A 15,899-nucleotide genomic window follows, 5' to 3' on the forward strand; every position below is an offset into this window, starting at 1 on the left:
GGCAGGGAGATGCCAGGGACAAGGCAGGGCCGTCACAGCTCCTGAAGGCCCTGCAGGACGGCAGGGAGATGCCAGGGACAAGGCAGGGTCAGGGAGGGAGGGTGGGCAGCTGAGGGGGGGGCCGACCCGTCTGGGCAGGAGGCGGGAAGAGGAGGAAGAGGCTACCCTGGGGCGGGAACAGGGGACGAGGGACCGCGCAGTGGCCTCGGTGCAAGGGAAGCAGCTGCTGGGCCGATGGCCGCCACGAGACCTCGCCGAGCCTGGAGACTCCCTGTGTGGCCACCGGGCTGCTCCCGGGGCCTCAGTCCCTGCTCACCGCCCAGGGACAGGGGCCCGTTTAGAGGGGTCAGGGGTGGGTCATGCTCAGGGCTCTGACAAGACGAGGGGTAAAAATGGGCCAGAGAGGCAGGAGTGACCGACAAGAGGGGTGGAGTCAGGGGACAGCAGGGGTGAGGGCCAGGGTGAGGGAGAGGCAGGCTGGACGCTGGGCAGCCAGGCTCTAGGAAGGCCTGGGGACCTCAGCCCGATGGTCAAAGGAGGCCCCCAGGCTGCCCTGAGAGCTCTCACGCTGGCGCATCCCAGGACAGGGGCAGGGGACCTTCTGGGGGGCTGCTGAGAAACCCCGCCCAGCCCACCTGCCAGCACCAGCCTCTCTCACACCCCCGACAGGAAGCGGCCCCCGCCCTCCCTGGGGTGAGCCGTCCCCTCCCGAGTCTCCTGGGCCGAGCCTTGGGGGCTGTAGGGCCGGGGCCTGGTCCTCAGGGCTCTGCTTCTCTTGCCTTCCAGGGAGAAGGAGCTGCCCGGCCCCAGCCCCCACGAGGCAAAGGTACGAGCCTGTCCTGGGGCTCGGGCAGGACGCGGTGGGTGGGCCTGGGGCCAGGTGACGGCAGACCCAGTCCCCAAAGCTGCCCCAGGGCTATTTCACCAAAACCCCCTCTCCCAGCCCTCCATGCTCTGCCGGGAATGGGCCTGAGACCCGGAGCCGCAGTCAGCGGGAGCGGCCCCGTGCCTCTCTGCTCCTCTGTGTCTGCTCACACGAAGGCCCCGAAGGGCGCCTGGACACTGCCCGGGCACCAACCTACAGCAGCGGGTGGCCTATCTGCTGACCCCCCTCTTATTTTCCAGCACCATCGCCAGGAGACCCGGAGAGCCGACAAGTGGGTGAAGATGCTGCGGAAATGGGACCGCTACCGTCACAGTGAGAAGGTGGGGCGCCGCGTCCCCACAGATGGCACTGTGTCCCGCCTGGGAATGGGGTGCAGCCCACAGCCTCCCCCCAACCCCCCAACCCCACGACCCCACGAGCGTCCCCTGCCTGGGGAGCGTCTGCTGCCAGAGCCAAAGCCCCCCCAGGCCCAAGGAGGACAACAGAGGGAGCAACAGGGCCGGGCCACAGTCCCCTCCTCCTGTGGGAGTCGGGGCCCCGCTCTAGGGAGACCCAGCCTCTCTGCAGACACCACGGAACCAAGTCCAGAAGCTTCGAGATGCCTGGTGCTCCTTGGGCTCCGCAGTGCCGCCCGGGCCTGTCTCACCAGCGCCGCCTTCTTTCCTGTAGATGCGCGTCGTGTCTACAAAGGGGTCCCTCCGCAGGTGCGGGGTCAGCTGTGGGCCCTCCTGCTCGATATCGAGACGGTGAAGGCCACCAACCAAGGGGTATACGAGGTAAGCCCTTCCACCCCCAGCAGAGGCATGGCCCTTGGATGAGGCCTTGGCAGGAGCTCAGGGGAACCCGTGGGGAGGGAGGGGTGAGGTCATGTGCCTCGGGGACCCGGGGCGGCCCCAGCACTCTCCTGGTGCCTCTCAGTCCCGAGGGTCCCGCCATCTCCCTGCTGCCCCCACCTCAGTCCCGTGGGCCCCAGAGCAGGGCAGGCGTGGGGTCAGAGACAGGCAGGGCTGTGGGGCTGTGTCCTCCTCCTGGGTGGGTTTAGCATCAGGGTGATGGTAGCCGGCACCCTGGACAGGCCCGGGGCCCCACAGCAGCCCTCCTGGTCCCGGAACCTGGGGTGGGGGCCGGCCAGGTGGGCCGGTGCCAGGTTTCTGCTTGGGCTGCAGAAGGAGCTCATGGATGCAAAGGGGAGGAGAGCCAGCCTCTGCCCTGCCCCTGCAGGGCTGCAGGGCTCCAGGGGGCATCAGGAGCACAGGCCCAGGGACCCTCCCTGTGTCCCCGAGTGCCCTGAGATGGGCCTGGGCCCTGGGAGCACGTTCCAGGGAGCAGCCTCTGCGGGGACACGCTCAGGCCCCAGGCTGTGGGGGAGGGGAGGAGCCTCGGACTGACCATCGGGAGTGCCCTCCCTGCCCAGGGCTGCAGAGCCCGAGCCCCGACACGGGCATCACGGCACGGTGGGCACTGGGGCGGGGCCCCGGCTTCAGAGACAAGGGACACAAGGATACACGACGTGGCGGCCAGCAGCGCTCCCTGCTGAGGAGGGCAGTTGGGGGCAGTTAGGGTTCCGTGGCCCTGACGCGGCTCCTCCCCCCCGGTTCTGCCCACAGAAAATGAAGAAGCAGGCCCAGCTCTTCTCCAAGGACATCGGCAAATTGATCTGGACGTGAACCGGACCTTCCGAAACCACGTCATGTTCTGGGACCACTATGGCATCAGGTGAGGCTGCGGGGCAAGCAGGCTTCTGGGGTCCCCACAGGACACTTCGGGGGTCAGGGTGGCCCAGGGGCTTCTGGGGGGGCAACCCGGGGTCTCTGCGGAGGGGGGGTGATGGCAGCAAACACAGTCCTGCCGCGTGGGAAAAGCGCTGGGGATGACCCAGGGGCCCCCGGGGTCGGCGGCGACCGGGAGGGCACCGGGACAGGGCCTGGTGGCAAACCCACGGAGGAGAGGCCTAGGGGCTGTGGGCAGCGGTGCAGGGGGAGCGCCTGGCCCCAAAGGGAACGGTCAGGGTGCAGCTGGCGGCCGCTCCAGGGCTGCAGGGGCAGGGGCAGGGCGAGCTGGCGGCTCCGGGAAAACCCAGGAGCTGCGCATCCCAGGGCGGCAGCTGTCATGGAGGCAAACAGAAAACAGCAGAATGAAGATAAACTCCCACCGCACTGTGTGTCTGAGCTGGCCGCACGTCACTGTGTGTAGACCTGACCCCAAAGACAGGGCCCCCGCCCAGGTGCCCTGAAGACCACAGGTCCCGGGAGGCTGGATTCTGCCCCCGCCGGCCTCGCTGTGTGGGCTGGCCAGACAACAGCCACCCACCCTGCTCTCCCCTTTCCCAGGCAGCGAGCCCTGTTCCACGTGCTCTCGGCGTATTCCATCTACAACACCGTGAGTGGCCCCCTGCCCTGCCTGCTGCCCCGCGGGTGCCCTCTGTCTCGAGGATTCCTGACCCACCAGGGCACATAGTTAGGACCCCAGCTCCGGATGTCCCAGAGACACAAGGGAGGGGCTCCCGACTCTAGGACTGAGGCTGGGGGTGGGGTCCAGACCTCACGGCAGGGGACGGCCGGCCGAGTCCCTGAGCCCTGGGGCCGCCAGGGGTTCTAGCCCGCACCGCTGTGACGCGACAACTGCGGTCTGGTCCTGAAGAGACGTACTCTGAATCAGAACCTGGGAGCGGAGGGAGGTTCCCATGACCCCGACCTCCACCACGACGAGGTGGCCTCGTTCCATCGGGGCCTGGCTCTTGCAGGAGGTGGGCTACTGCCAGGGCATGAGCCAGATCGTGGGGGTCCTGCTAATGTTCCTGTCAGAGGAGGACGCATTCTGGGCGCTGGCTCAACTGATGACAACCGAGCGGCACACCATGCACGGTAGGGGGCGGGCAGGGCGCCTGGACGGGACTGGGAGCTCAGGACAGCCTCCTGCACGGCTGCTCCAGCAGCGGGGAGGCCAGGACCCCCACCCAGTCCACCTCCCCACTGGCAAAGGACACCGCCTCTGCAGGGGGCTTTCGCGGTCCTGTAGCCGTGGCCTCTGACCCCACCATTTGCAGACCATTCTCGCATTCCCGTGGTCCTTCGGCCTCCTGTCTGGCTGCCGGCTTGCCCCCCGGCCCCTCCCACCAGCCATGGCCAGACGAAGCCCAGGCGCCAGCCTCTCCCGCTCCCGTGGGCCCCCAGCCTGGCTCCCAAGCCCGGGACATGGCCCTGCACACCCCCATTACCCTCCCTGTGGGCTGTACTCCCTGCCCCTCGGTGCTGGGGACCCCCTTGCCCCTGCTGCGACCACCGCAGGAGAGACTAGCTGGGTCAGACGGGCCTGGTCCTCAGCCCAGGGCACCCACACCGCTGGGTGTCTGTGAGGACGAGGGTCCTCTGCCCCTGACCCCTGGATGGCAGTCCTGCTGTCTGGGAAGAGCGGGTCCAGCCAGGACTCGGGAGGGCTGTGGGCACACACGGGAGCCAGGGCATGGGAGAGGAGACACCTGCCAGGACTCACCCCCCCACCTGGTGGGGGAGAGGCCCTGATTGTTGGGGGGCCTGGGGCCTTCTCAGGATTCCCCAAATTGCTGAGGTTTCAGGCCCATCACGACCTCATTCTTGCCAAAGGACTGCCAAGGCTGAAGGAGCACCTGGCAAGTAGACGCTGTCCAGACGCCCCGTCCCCATGGCCCGGGCAGGGGTGGAGGGCGAGCAGAACCCTGCCGAAGCTGCCCAGACTTTGCTGTCCTGTTCCTTCTCCTGCTGGGCCCCGGGGCGTCCTCGGGGCTAAGTGGGGCTGTGGGGAGTGTGTCCACCTGGTGCGTGGGGCCCGGCCCAGGCCAGGTCCTGAGCACCCTCTGCTCTTCCTCCAGGACGAGGAACAGATGGGCACTGGCATCTACACGGCCAAGTGGTTCCTTCAGTGCTTCATCGACCGGGTAAGGCCACCCAAGCCCACACGGGGCCTGACCTGCTCCCTGCCCCTGGCCCCCGGGGAGGCCCGAGCTCAGCCCCACCCTCCAGACCGGCCGGGCCCGACCGGAGGCCCTAAAGGCTGAGGCTCGCGGGGAGAACCCAAGAGGCCCCCTCGAGGAGGTTCAGAGGACGGACTGTCTCCATCTCCGCTCTCCCAGGGAAGGCCAGGTCAGCCTGGGGTGTGGACAGACCCTCGGCCCATTCTGCAGCCAGCCTGGAGTCCTCTCGGGGCGTGTGGCCACCGAGCGTGGGGCAGAGTCTGTGGCCCCCGAGGTCTGAAGGTCGTGCCGGCCAGGCCCTCACCACCCGGAGGCGTCTGGAGCCCCATCCTCCCCGGGCGGGGCACACCCCCAGGAGGGGCTGCGGGACCTCGACAGTGGGCAGGGGCGGCAGGGGTGGCAGGGGCTCCCTGTGGGCCCGGCTCAGGCTGCTCCTCCCACCCTGCTGTCCCCACAGACCCCCTTCTCGCTCACCCTGAAGCTCTGGGACGCCTACATCCTGGACGGGGAGCGCGTGCTCACGGCCATGGCCTACACCATCCTCAAGGTGCACAGCAATGAGTGAGCCCGCGGGAGCCCGGGGTGTCGGGGGGGGGGGGCAGGGGCGTTGGCCCGCCGCTCCGAGCAGCGAGGAGCGTGCAGGCCTTGGTGGAGGGACGGGGGCCGGCAGGCGGGTTGGGAGGCACCCTGCAGACGAGCAGCAGACACGGGGTCCCCCCGGCCACGGCTCTGCCCGTGGCACTCCTCGGTGCAGCTGGACCCCCGGCAGCCGTCCCTGGGAGGCACCCTGGGGCAGCAGGCTGGGCGCCCCGGCTCTGACTCACACCCATTGGCCAGAACGCCTCCTGAAGCTGCCCCTGGAAGGTCTTTGGGAGTTTCTCCAGGACACCCTGGCCCAGCCCTGGGCCCTGGACGATGAGGGGGTGCTCAGACACCTTCGGGCCTCCATGGCCCAGCTGAGAAGGATGCAGTGCGACCTGCCCCCCCCCAGGTGGGCTCAGGGCCCCGTCCCCTCCGGATTCACCCTCCCGGGGCAGGACACAGTGGACAGAGGCCCCGGGGCCTTCCTCCTCGTCTCCGTCCCTCTCCTCTTCTGCTCCCACCTTGGGGAACCCGGGCCAGGGCGAGCATCCGGGCGATCACTGCGGGGCCCGGGCATCAGCAGCCTGGAGGGCTGTGGTCAGGGGCAGGCCAGGGTGGACACAGGGAGCCACGAGCCCACCTGGGCCCAGCCGGCTGGAGACAGACAGCCTGCTGGAGACGTTAATGCAGTCTGCCTCTTTGCAGCAGGCCCCGAGGAGTTCCCCATGATGCCCCTGGGCCTGGAGCAAGGGTCCCCAGCACCCAGGCCCCTCCTCCCTTCTCCGAGCGTTGAGACGCTCCCTGGAGTGGATGGGCCGGCCTCCCGAGGTCCAGCGGCCCAACGTGAGCAGCCCGGACGCCTTCCCAGCCAGGCCATCCTCCAGGCTGAGGAGCTGCTGCTGTGGGAAGAAACATCCACGGAGCCCACCGCTGCATCCCTGAGGCTAGGACCCCCAGGGGCTCAGGTTCTGACATAGCTGCCCCCAGCCCAGGACCCCTGGCTGGCCCGGCTGCCCCCCCAGCGATGCAATTCCCTGCCCAACCTCCCAGGGCACCAGGACGGTGCAGGCAGGTGGCACCTGGACGTGAGCTTGAAGGCACAGTACTGGGTCCCTTTCCCTTCAGCCCCTACCTGGGCCACCCCGGGGGCCACACCACAGACCAGGCCCCGGAACACCCCTGGGACTCCCAGGACAGTGTCCACCCAGCCCAGGAAAGAGGCAGCTGTGGGGCCCAGGACACCCTTCCCGCCCTGCAGCCACAGCAGCTCATGCCCGTCTCTGGGGAGTGACCGGCATAGCCGAGACAGAGGCAGGGCAGCATTGAGCCAGCAGCCCCAAGGCCCCACCCCTGCCCGGGACCCTCTGACCTCCGCGTCCATGGGGAAGCTAGATGCCCCCTGGCCTCTGGAGCAGAGCGTGGTGCTGAGCGTGGGGGCCCTGAGGCTCTGGCCGGCCAGCACCATGCCCTGCCTCGTCACACTGGCCTTCCTGGAGGATGGCACCCCCCCCCAGGAGGCACAAGTCCCTGACCCAGGGGGACCTCAGCCGGCCAGGCCCTGGGGGGGGCAGAGACCGCACAAGCCCCCCCACGACCAGAATGAAGACGGGACCGAGCGCCCCGTGGCCCTGACCAGTCCCGGGTTCTGGCCCAAGGCTGGGCGAGCCCTCTCAGGGCTCTATGTGGCCACGTGGGACCCGGGCATGTCCCACAGATCTAGGTCTCTGACCTAGGGCAGTGCTGGGAGCCACAGGCCACCCCAGCTAAGGCTTAGCAGGGGCAGGCAGGTGGGCCCTACCCTCCCCCTCCCCCATAGCAGGAGGCACGTGCCACCAGAGGCCGCGTCTGGAGCAGTCGCCTGGCAGCATCAGGGCAGAGGCCGAGGCCACGCAGACGTGCGGGGACCCTGTCCGGGAACCCCAGCGCTGCGGCTGCAGCTCAGGTCAGCCATCCTCAGCACCTGCCTCTCGGGGGCCCCGAACGCAGGAAACGTGCCGACACCCAGGGTCAGCACAGGCTGCCAGGTGGGGGACGCCAGCACCCACGCCTCCGTGTGACCCCAGCATTCCTCGAAAGGCAAAGCAGGTCTCCCGCCCCAGGGGAAGGCTCGCGCCCCTGGTTCCTAGCCTGTCTGCTGTTGAAAGTTCAATAAAGCGTTTTGTTACAAGGCAAAGCCAGCCTGTTCCTTTGGCACCCAGAGCTCTGAGCACGAAGACACCCAAAGAGAAGAGGGTGGCTCGGCCCGGGCCGCCTCACCCACCCCTGCAGGTATCCCTGCAGAGGGGCCTCCGGGCAGACAAAGCTGAGGGTCCCAGGTGCCTTCTAATCTCGGCCAAACGCCAGGATCAAGACCATCAAATAATTTACTGCGACTCAGCCTGTGGCCAAAGGGCCAGGACGGGGCTGGGAGGAGAGCGACAGCCGGGGTGCCGGGGGCCTCAGGTCACCACAGTCTGTGCAAAGCGTCCTGGGAGGTCTGCGGTCACTCTGTCCGGGGAGCCTGGGCTGGCCGGGCTCCCGTGGTGCTTCCTTCCTTCCTTCCCCTCCTCATTCCTCCGTCGGCACCTCCTCCCGGCATCCGGCACTTCCACGCCCCGTGCCTGTGCTCCTGGGGCACAGAGGGTCTGCAGGGATGTCAGAGGGGGCCTGGAAGGGAGGTCAGGAGAGCAGCCACCTGCAGCTCAGGCAGCCTGGGCCCCCCCTCGTCAGGCGGGCTCAGCTTCCACACCTTGTGCTGCCAGATCTCTCGCACCAGCGTGTGGAAGGAGTCCTCCACGCCCTGGGAAGAAGGGGCCGGCTCAGAGTGGGACGCAAACACAGCAACACATCTCCTGGAGCACGTCCAGCCTCCGGAAGCCCCAGGTCAAGGTGTCCGCAAGGCAGGTTTCTGGAGAAGCCCCTGTCCGTGGCGTGCAGACACTGTGTCTGCTTGCCGTGTCCTCACACCATTGTCCTTCTGCATGCGCATCTCCGGTGTCCATCCTTCTTCCAATGAGGACCCCGGTGACCCTGGATCAGAGCCCACCAGGGGATCTCATCTAACTCTAGTCACCTCCTTACGGACCCCATCCCCAAATGCAGTCACACTGGGGGTTAGGGCTTCAACGTATGAAGGGGAGACGTGCAGGTCCCGAGTCTGCCCCCCCCATCAATGATGAAAGTCTGTGCTGACACTGTCCTTGGTGGAGGGGGCAGCAGGACACTCCTGGGGTGGAGACAGATGTCCCACAGCCCATCCCATGTTAACATAAACTGTATCTTCACAAAAATAACTCTATTTGCTTTTAGAGGGGTGCCTGGGTGGCTCAGTGGGTTAAGAATCTGCCTTGGGCTCAGGTCATGATCCCAGGGCTCCCTGCTTCTCCCTCTCCCTTTGCAACTCACCCTGCTTGTTTTCTCTGTCTGCCAAATAAATAAATAAAATCTTTAAAAAAAATAAAAATAAAAATAAATAACAGGGAATTTAGTGAGAAGAGGGTTTCATTTTTGCATCTTTACAAATGTCTTCACTGCCTAGTGTAACAGGAGAGACCTGGGCTCTCACACCTGTGTCTGCGTTCGGTGGGAAGAAGGGTGGGCAGGTGGGAGTAGCCCCCTCCCCAGTTCCCTAGTCGGAGGGGTCCAAATAGAGATTCTCAACTGTGAACCCTGCAGCCTACAGGGCCGTGGGTGTGGCCACCCAGGGAGGGGATCCGCTGGCTCCTTGAGCTCACCTGGACAGGTGGAGACAGTGTGATGCCTTCCTCCCCTCTTTCCCTGAGCGTGGTGAAGAGGGCTCCAGTGCAGCCAGAGGAGAGTGGGCACGGGGGTCAGACCTCGGCAGGGAGGGGAGGGATTAGTCATGTTTTGTGCTTTCTATACTTTGTGATGCTTTGACATCTCGGGGCCTTGCAGAATTGGGGGGGGGGGCTATCCCTCCCAGAGTTATCCAGGTCCCAGAAACAGAAAACAAGTAGCTTGCCCGCTCCCTGAGCAGGGAGCCCTGGGATCATGACTGAAAAGATTTTCCAGAGCACCGAAGACTAAAGGAGCATAATAACTCAAATCCATGCCAACTCGGAACTAGACCCTTGGATGTGACGCGTGTGGCTGGGATCTTTGGCATAACCTTTGTGCAATCTGGCCATCAGAGAACAGTGAGCGCAACGTTAACTTCCTGCTTTTGAAGCGTGGTGGGTCCTCAACAAGTGAGACGCGGAGTCCTCCTGTGGCCCAGCAGTTCCCATCCTGTGGACACACCTGGGGTCATTGAGAACCAGTGTCCACGCAGAGTCACGGAGGGGAATGCTCATAGCGGCACCATTCACAATCGCCAAAAGATGGAAACAACCCAAATGTCCATCAGCGGATGAATGGATACAGAGAACGTGGTAAATCACACAGTGGAGTATTACTGGGCCATAAAGAGAGAGGAAGCCCTGACACCTGCTACAACATGGATGGACCTTGAAAACATTCTGATCCATGGAAGAAACCAGACACAGAAGTACTGTGTGATCGCATTTCTGTGAAATGTCCAAAACAGGCAAACCTATAGGGACAGAAAGTAGATTCGTTGATGCTTGAGGCTGGGGGTGGGGAGAGACCAAGGTTTGGGGTGACAGCTAAAGGGTCCAGGTTTCTTTCTGGGGTGACACTCATGTTCTAAAAGTGATTGTGGTCTTTGCCGGATAGCTCCGTGACTGCACTAAAAACCCCTGAACTGTATACTTCGGATGTGTGAACTATGTGGGATGTAAACGCTGCCTCAGTAATTCGTCATGTGAACAAAAGACAAAACCATAGGATTATCTCAACAGACACAGAAAAAGCATTTGATAAAATTCAACATCAGTTGATTAAAAAAAAAAACCCTCCGCAAGCTAGAAATCGAACGGAACTTTCTTCATCTGACACAAAAACCCACAGCCGACAAACTTAATCAAAACCCTGTCTCCCCGAGTTTATTACCAACACAAGGATGTTGCATTCAGCATTTACTAGAAAGGCTGGCAAGCACAGGCAAGCACAAGAAATAAAGGCGTAAGGATTGCAAAGGGAAAAGCGAACTCATTACGTGCAGAAAACCCGACCACATGTACCAAAGCCCCAAACTCCATAAAGGATATAGTAACGTTAGCGTGTGGAGACGTAGCAACGCCCCCGGATGCTCTCCATAGATGACCGCGAAGTGAGGTTTAGAAGTAACGTCATTTATAACGTGAAGGAATAAATTCTGATATAATCAGAGACTTTGGAACAAACCTGTTGGAAGACGTGAAGGACCTCGACCCTGAACACACAGAACGTAGCCGCGGGAAGTCACAGAACAGCTCGGCTCACGGAGGAGCGCGTCACCGTCGGGGATGGGAAGACAGGATCGCCTCCAGGGGCCCACGGATTCTCCCTCCCCTCCCCCCTGTGGTTCCACCGCACACACGGCGGGGCTCCGGTTGGTTGGCTCCGTGTGGGGGGAGAGCTGGTCCTGAGAAGCTGCTGGTCGTGGTGTGGCTAAGAGGTCATCGTTTTATGGTGGACTTCTGCTCACGGGTTTCTCAAATTCACAAGGACTAAAAGGGAATGAAGCAGGTGGAGAGCCCACGTTCGGGAAGTGCACCGTGGATGGGAGAAAGGGAGGGAAAGACAGGGATGCATATACAAGAAAAGACAGGTCATTAAAAAAAAAAAGAAAGAAAGAAAGAACTCATTTTTTCACTGAGCTTGTAGCCTTTGATGATACCCAGAAGCTACTCACATGCCACATTTGGGGGTTTGTGACGTCAGAGTGGGAATGCCCCCGCTCCTGACACCCTGGCTTTCCCCTCACACGCTGGATGCTCTGGAAGGAGGCTCTGTGGCAGGGGTGGGGGGGGCAGGGTGACCTGTCTGGATGGGTCACTAGCTGGAGAAGGAGAGCCAGCTGCAGTGGGGTCCCCACCCTCAGGCCCCAGAGAACTTCCCGGGGGGACCGTGAGCCGTGGGGGGCCCAGAGAGATAGAGGTCTCCCAGCAGATGTGAAACCAGACTTGTCCTGGTTTCTTGGAAAGCTCCCAGCAGCAAAGCTAGAGGTGTGGCTCTTTCTGGCCCAGCTCCCAGACCCCGAGGCACCCGTGTCAGCCCCTGTCCTCGTGCACAGAACCCCAGGGGGCCAGCCTCTTACAGAGTGGGCGCCATCCTTGTCCCAGCTTCACACCGCCCCTTCAGCCCAAGGCTCCAAGCTCCTGAAAGTGGCCCATCCCTCAGGGCCATCCCCTCATGTGACACTTCTTCTTTGCATCCCACGTCCTTGGAAATACCCCGAAGTTCCAGGAAGCACAGCCGCGTGCTTAAAAGAATGTTTGTTATTTTTTTCCTAAGAATTTTCAATTGTCTTATAATCAGGACTTCTGTCAACACAGCTGCTCACCAGATTATTGTTTCTAGAAGTGAACGCCCACCCCAGTGTTTGGCGAAGGCTTTGGAAAATGTCAGCATAAAGCCTCCATGGGCAAGTTCTCTGGGTGCATTTATGACAGCTTCTCGTGTGTGTGGAGACTGGCATCTGGGAGCGCACACACCTTACTCCTCCTCTGAGGTCTCATCTATGGCCCGTCCCCCCGCTGGCTCCTTGAGACACTGGAAGGCTTCAAAGGGTGGACATCAAACCAAGGTCCACCACCCGCCAGCAGTGTCTGAATTTCACACCAGGTGCAAAGGGGAAATGGCTCCTCAAGACCCGAGAACTACTTTGTTGCCTGACCTGAATGTTCTCAGGAGCACGTTCCCACACCTGGCACAGAGACCTCGCCTTTGAGTGAAGGGTGTCTTAACCCAGGTCCCCCCTGAGAGCAAACCTGGAGACAAGGATTTGGGCAGAAGTGGTTTATCTGGGAGGTGATCCTCAGGGGCAGGGATGAGAGCCTGGGAAGAGGAAACAAGATGGCCGCATGGGGGAGCCGTGAGTTGGCCACCGTGTGGGCAGCCGGGATGGACCCTCTCAGAATTGGCCGCCCCAGGCCTGACAGAGAAGAGTACTTACCCACCAACTCCAATAGTCCATCGCTTGAGGACCTTCCCGGGATGTGTTACCGCTCCCGTCCCACCGGGCTGCCACGTGTGCCAGCGGGTTCCTTCCTGCTTCCCACGTCACAATGTCAGAGAAGAACAAAACGGAGGTGTGAAGCTCTCATAAAGGCGCTGCTTGCACCTGGAATCAGAAGCGATGGAGGGAAGACGTGGAGTAAGGCCTTAGAGGCGTCTGAGCCAGCCCTTGCGCTGTTCAGACCCACTAGAACCCTGTATTAAGTCTGACCATTTACCGAGGCTTCATGGTAGCCCCCACCTGGACTCTTCACTGAGGACCGTTCCCGGGGCTTAAGGCCCTCTCCCCAAGGCCATAATTAATATTCATCATCTCTGTCATCCACCCCTCACTCTGCACGTCTCTATCTAGTGGCTGCTTCCCCCAGAGGGGGACCCAAACCTTCATCCTTGGGGAGTCTGAGCCCTTGCAGACCCATGATCACTGGGTTCCCGTTCACTGTCTCCCAGCCATGCTATTTCCCACTGCTCGAGCGTGCACATGCCTCCTTATTGCAGACCACTTCTCCTTCCACACGACGTGGGCCCAATGCCCGCAGCCCTGCCCACGGTGAGAATTTCCCCGCCCCACTGTCCTTTGTGGGTACCCCTCGGCAGGGCTATGCTGTTGCACCCGTTCATGCTATGCTTGGAACAACATGTCGACGTACCCATGAACAAGACCCACGTCTTCCTCCTCCACCCTCTGGCCTGGGGGACCCCCTTCAAATCCTTACGAGAGAGCTAAAGTGAAGGCTTTAGTGACATGGAGGCGTGAGCCACCGGATCCTAAAACTTCCCGGACCCACTGGGCCTGCCCATGCCCGACCCCAAAGCCCTGCATCGGCTGAGGACGGAGTGCTGCCTGCCTGGCTGACATGAGGACTTGGCGAGCCTAGCAAACTCCAGCTCGAGGTGGGCGGCCCCAGGCACATGGTCCCCTGCTAGCCTACGGTCAGGCCCTCAGTCTCTACTATGATTCAGAGCACCCTGGGAGCTGTTTTCCAAATTTCGATGCTCTCTGCCACGGAAGGCCCGTCTTGCCCCAGAACCTCAGGGCTTCCTTGTGGAACCCACAACTTCCTGCCTGCATGCACCTGGTAGAAGGAAAGGAGAAACCGCCGGGAGCCCGGGGACCGCATCTCCGGCTGTGCTAGGCACTGCCCTCTGGAGCAGCGAGGCTGGTGTCCCTCGGCCACCAGCCGGTGAGGGTTCCTGCTGATCCATGTCTTCACTAGTCCTTGGATTCACTTCCAAAACACAGGAGTGTGACGCGGTCCTTCCCTTGCTGTGATCTTCAGTTACCAGGTCGTTAGAGAGGCCCAGCACCTTGCCACACACACAGACTACATGGTCTCCCTCTTCCGTGGATGCCGTCAATATGGTGGCCCATTTTCCCACTCTCCATCTTTCTCCTTTCCTTATAGGGCTACTTAGAATCCTCTGTTAATCACCGTTATCCTAGGTCTCCTCTCAGTCTGCAGCTTGACTTACCTCTTACCGGTGGCCTTTGATAAACGGAAGTCCAGGTATTTAAGGTAGTTGACGTTCTCACCCCTTCCCTACATTTTGCCATTTCTTTGTGATCTGCCTCCTAGATCTCTCTTCCTACCCCGAGGCCACAAGGTATCCTTCCGTGTCTTTGCTTCTAACACCGTTACAGTTTCGCTCTCCACATTTAGGTCTCCTTGGAGCACGTACGGAGTAAGGTGCAGATCCAGGCCACTTTTCCCAGATGGATAACCGAGAGTTCCACCACGGCTCCTCGGCTAGCCCCTCCTTGGCCCACCGATCTGCCGACCCGCCCACCGCGCCTCACTGCTCCACGGGACGGTCTGCTCCTCCGCTGTCCTGCGGTCTTCCGTCTGTTTCTGCTGCAGCCACACTTCTGATGGAATGAGTCTCGTAGGATCCAGGTGTCCTGGGTCTGCAGGCGGAGTTGAAGCACCATTGGACTCCGGTGGCAGCCAGATGTGGACAGGGACAGAAATGATACTGTCACCCAGGCCTACAATACACCCCAAAACCCTCGCCTGTAACTCCCACTGCCCCACTGAGACAACTGGCCACCGATCTCTCATGGGCAAGAGTGGAGAGTTAAGGCCAGTCCTCCAGTCCTAGTTTCTCATTACTGTACAACAAATGCCCTTTAAAACGGCCGCAAATAACAGAACCGTTTTGTTGTGCTCATGAATTCTCTCGTTTAGGAAAACAGAGCACAGGAGGGATGGCTGATCTCTAATTCGCCATATCCAGGGCCTCAACTGGAAAGACTCACGTGCTTGCACACTGAACCCACCACACCTAGAGGAAGCCAACCCACCAGTGAGTGAAGGGCCCCCAGCCGGGGGCTGCAATCACCTGGAATCTTCTTCCCTCACTGGCAGTTGCCTTGGCTGGGATACGTGAAAGCCTTGGCTCAGTGGGGACAGTCAACGAGCATGCCTACACGTGGCCTTTCCACGTGGCTCGGTCTTCCCCATGGCGTGGAAGCCTCAGGGAAGTCGAACGTCATACGTGGGCTCGGGACTCCAAGACCAGGTGTCCCAGCAAACAAGGAGGAAACTTCCTGGCCCTTTTGGACCTGGCCTCAGAAGTCACATGGTGCCACTTTGGCCGTGCTCCATTGTCAAAGCCACGTAGACTCAAGGAAGGAAGTACACACCCCGCCTCTTGATAGGAGAGCCGGTAAAAACACTTGCAGCGCGTTTTAAAGCCCCCATGCCTCCGTGTGCAGTCCTTGGCTTAGACGTGCACGCCAACAACAATTGACAAGGTATTTTTCTATCCAGAAGAAGGAAGCAAATCGACCAAAAGCACCCCCCAGGTTCTCCCTAGAGGAGCAGGCCTCACCCTCTGGAATCAAACGAACAAATTGCCTTCAGTTCCCCACAATGAATAAAGAGTAGAAAAGAGGAAAAAACTACCGGCTGTTGCATTTTGTGTGTGTCCCTCAATCTTCCAAGAAAATGGAGCAAATGAATCCGACTTCCAGATAAAATTTTTTCTCTGGCTATAAATCAGATCTAATCAGTCCAAGATCCCACATCTCGTGATGTAGTGACCACAAAAGGAGAAGTCACCAGCCTCCTGTTTCTTTCCATATGACGCAACAGCCGCCAGCACGGCGAGGTGACGCTGGGACAAACATGCAGGCCTGGGCAGAAGAGAGGACGCACACAAGTGCGTGGGAGTCCCAGCAACTGACAGGAAAGGGAATGTCTCTGAGATTGTTCTTTGGAAAAGGGCAATGTCCACGCCTTCCCTGGGTAGTGAGTGAACAAAGCCTGTCCAGGGCCCACGGACGGGAGACACCGAGCTCCCCAGACCTGGTGGGGAGCCACGTACAGGAAGCATCGAGCAGAAACAGTGATTCTTCTCAGTCCCGTGGCTGGCCCCGTGCCAGTCAGGAAGGATGCTCAAAGTCGGGCATAATTTCCATCA

General features: G+C 61.3%; 1 protein-coding gene and 1 long non-coding RNA gene across 2 annotated transcripts in view; one reads left to right on the top strand and one right to left on the bottom strand.

Moving 5' to 3' along the window:
- LOC117796623 (USP6 N-terminal-like protein) overlaps nucleotides 1-6,708 on the top strand; it is a 9,915-nt gene extending 3,207 nt beyond the window's left edge. Inside the window, exons 3-12 of the mRNA XM_034644853.1 lie at nucleotides 787-826; nucleotides 1,126-1,256; nucleotides 1,512-1,699; nucleotides 2,461-2,602; nucleotides 3,217-3,265; nucleotides 3,630-3,750; nucleotides 4,734-4,799; nucleotides 5,293-5,382; nucleotides 5,673-5,826; nucleotides 6,543-6,708. Of these exons, the coding sequence (XP_034500744.1) occupies nucleotides 787-826; nucleotides 1,126-1,256; nucleotides 1,512-1,699; nucleotides 2,461-2,602; nucleotides 3,217-3,265; nucleotides 3,630-3,750; nucleotides 4,734-4,799; nucleotides 5,293-5,382; nucleotides 5,673-5,826; nucleotides 6,543-6,708 (1,147 nt within the window). The remainder of the gene's footprint in view (nucleotides 1-786; nucleotides 827-1,125; nucleotides 1,257-1,511; nucleotides 1,700-2,460; nucleotides 2,603-3,216; nucleotides 3,266-3,629; nucleotides 3,751-4,733; nucleotides 4,800-5,292; nucleotides 5,383-5,672; nucleotides 5,827-6,542) is intronic.
- A 3,652-nt stretch (nucleotides 6,709-10,360) lies between these two features.
- Nucleotides 10,361-15,453, bottom strand: LOC117796744. Its single transcript, XR_004621404.1, has 3 exons — nucleotides 15,383-15,453; nucleotides 12,415-12,582; nucleotides 10,361-10,966 (listed from the first exon to the last, which is right to left on the bottom strand). It is a non-coding gene; the product is annotated as an uncharacterized LOC117796744 (long non-coding RNA).
- Nucleotides 15,454-15,899: the final 446 nt, after the last annotated feature.

This window comes from Ailuropoda melanoleuca, chromosome 16 (assembly GCF_002007445.2).
Source record: "Ailuropoda melanoleuca isolate Jingjing chromosome 16, ASM200744v2, whole genome shotgun sequence".
NCBI classification, from domain to species: domain Eukaryota; kingdom Metazoa; phylum Chordata; class Mammalia; order Carnivora; family Ursidae; genus Ailuropoda; species Ailuropoda melanoleuca.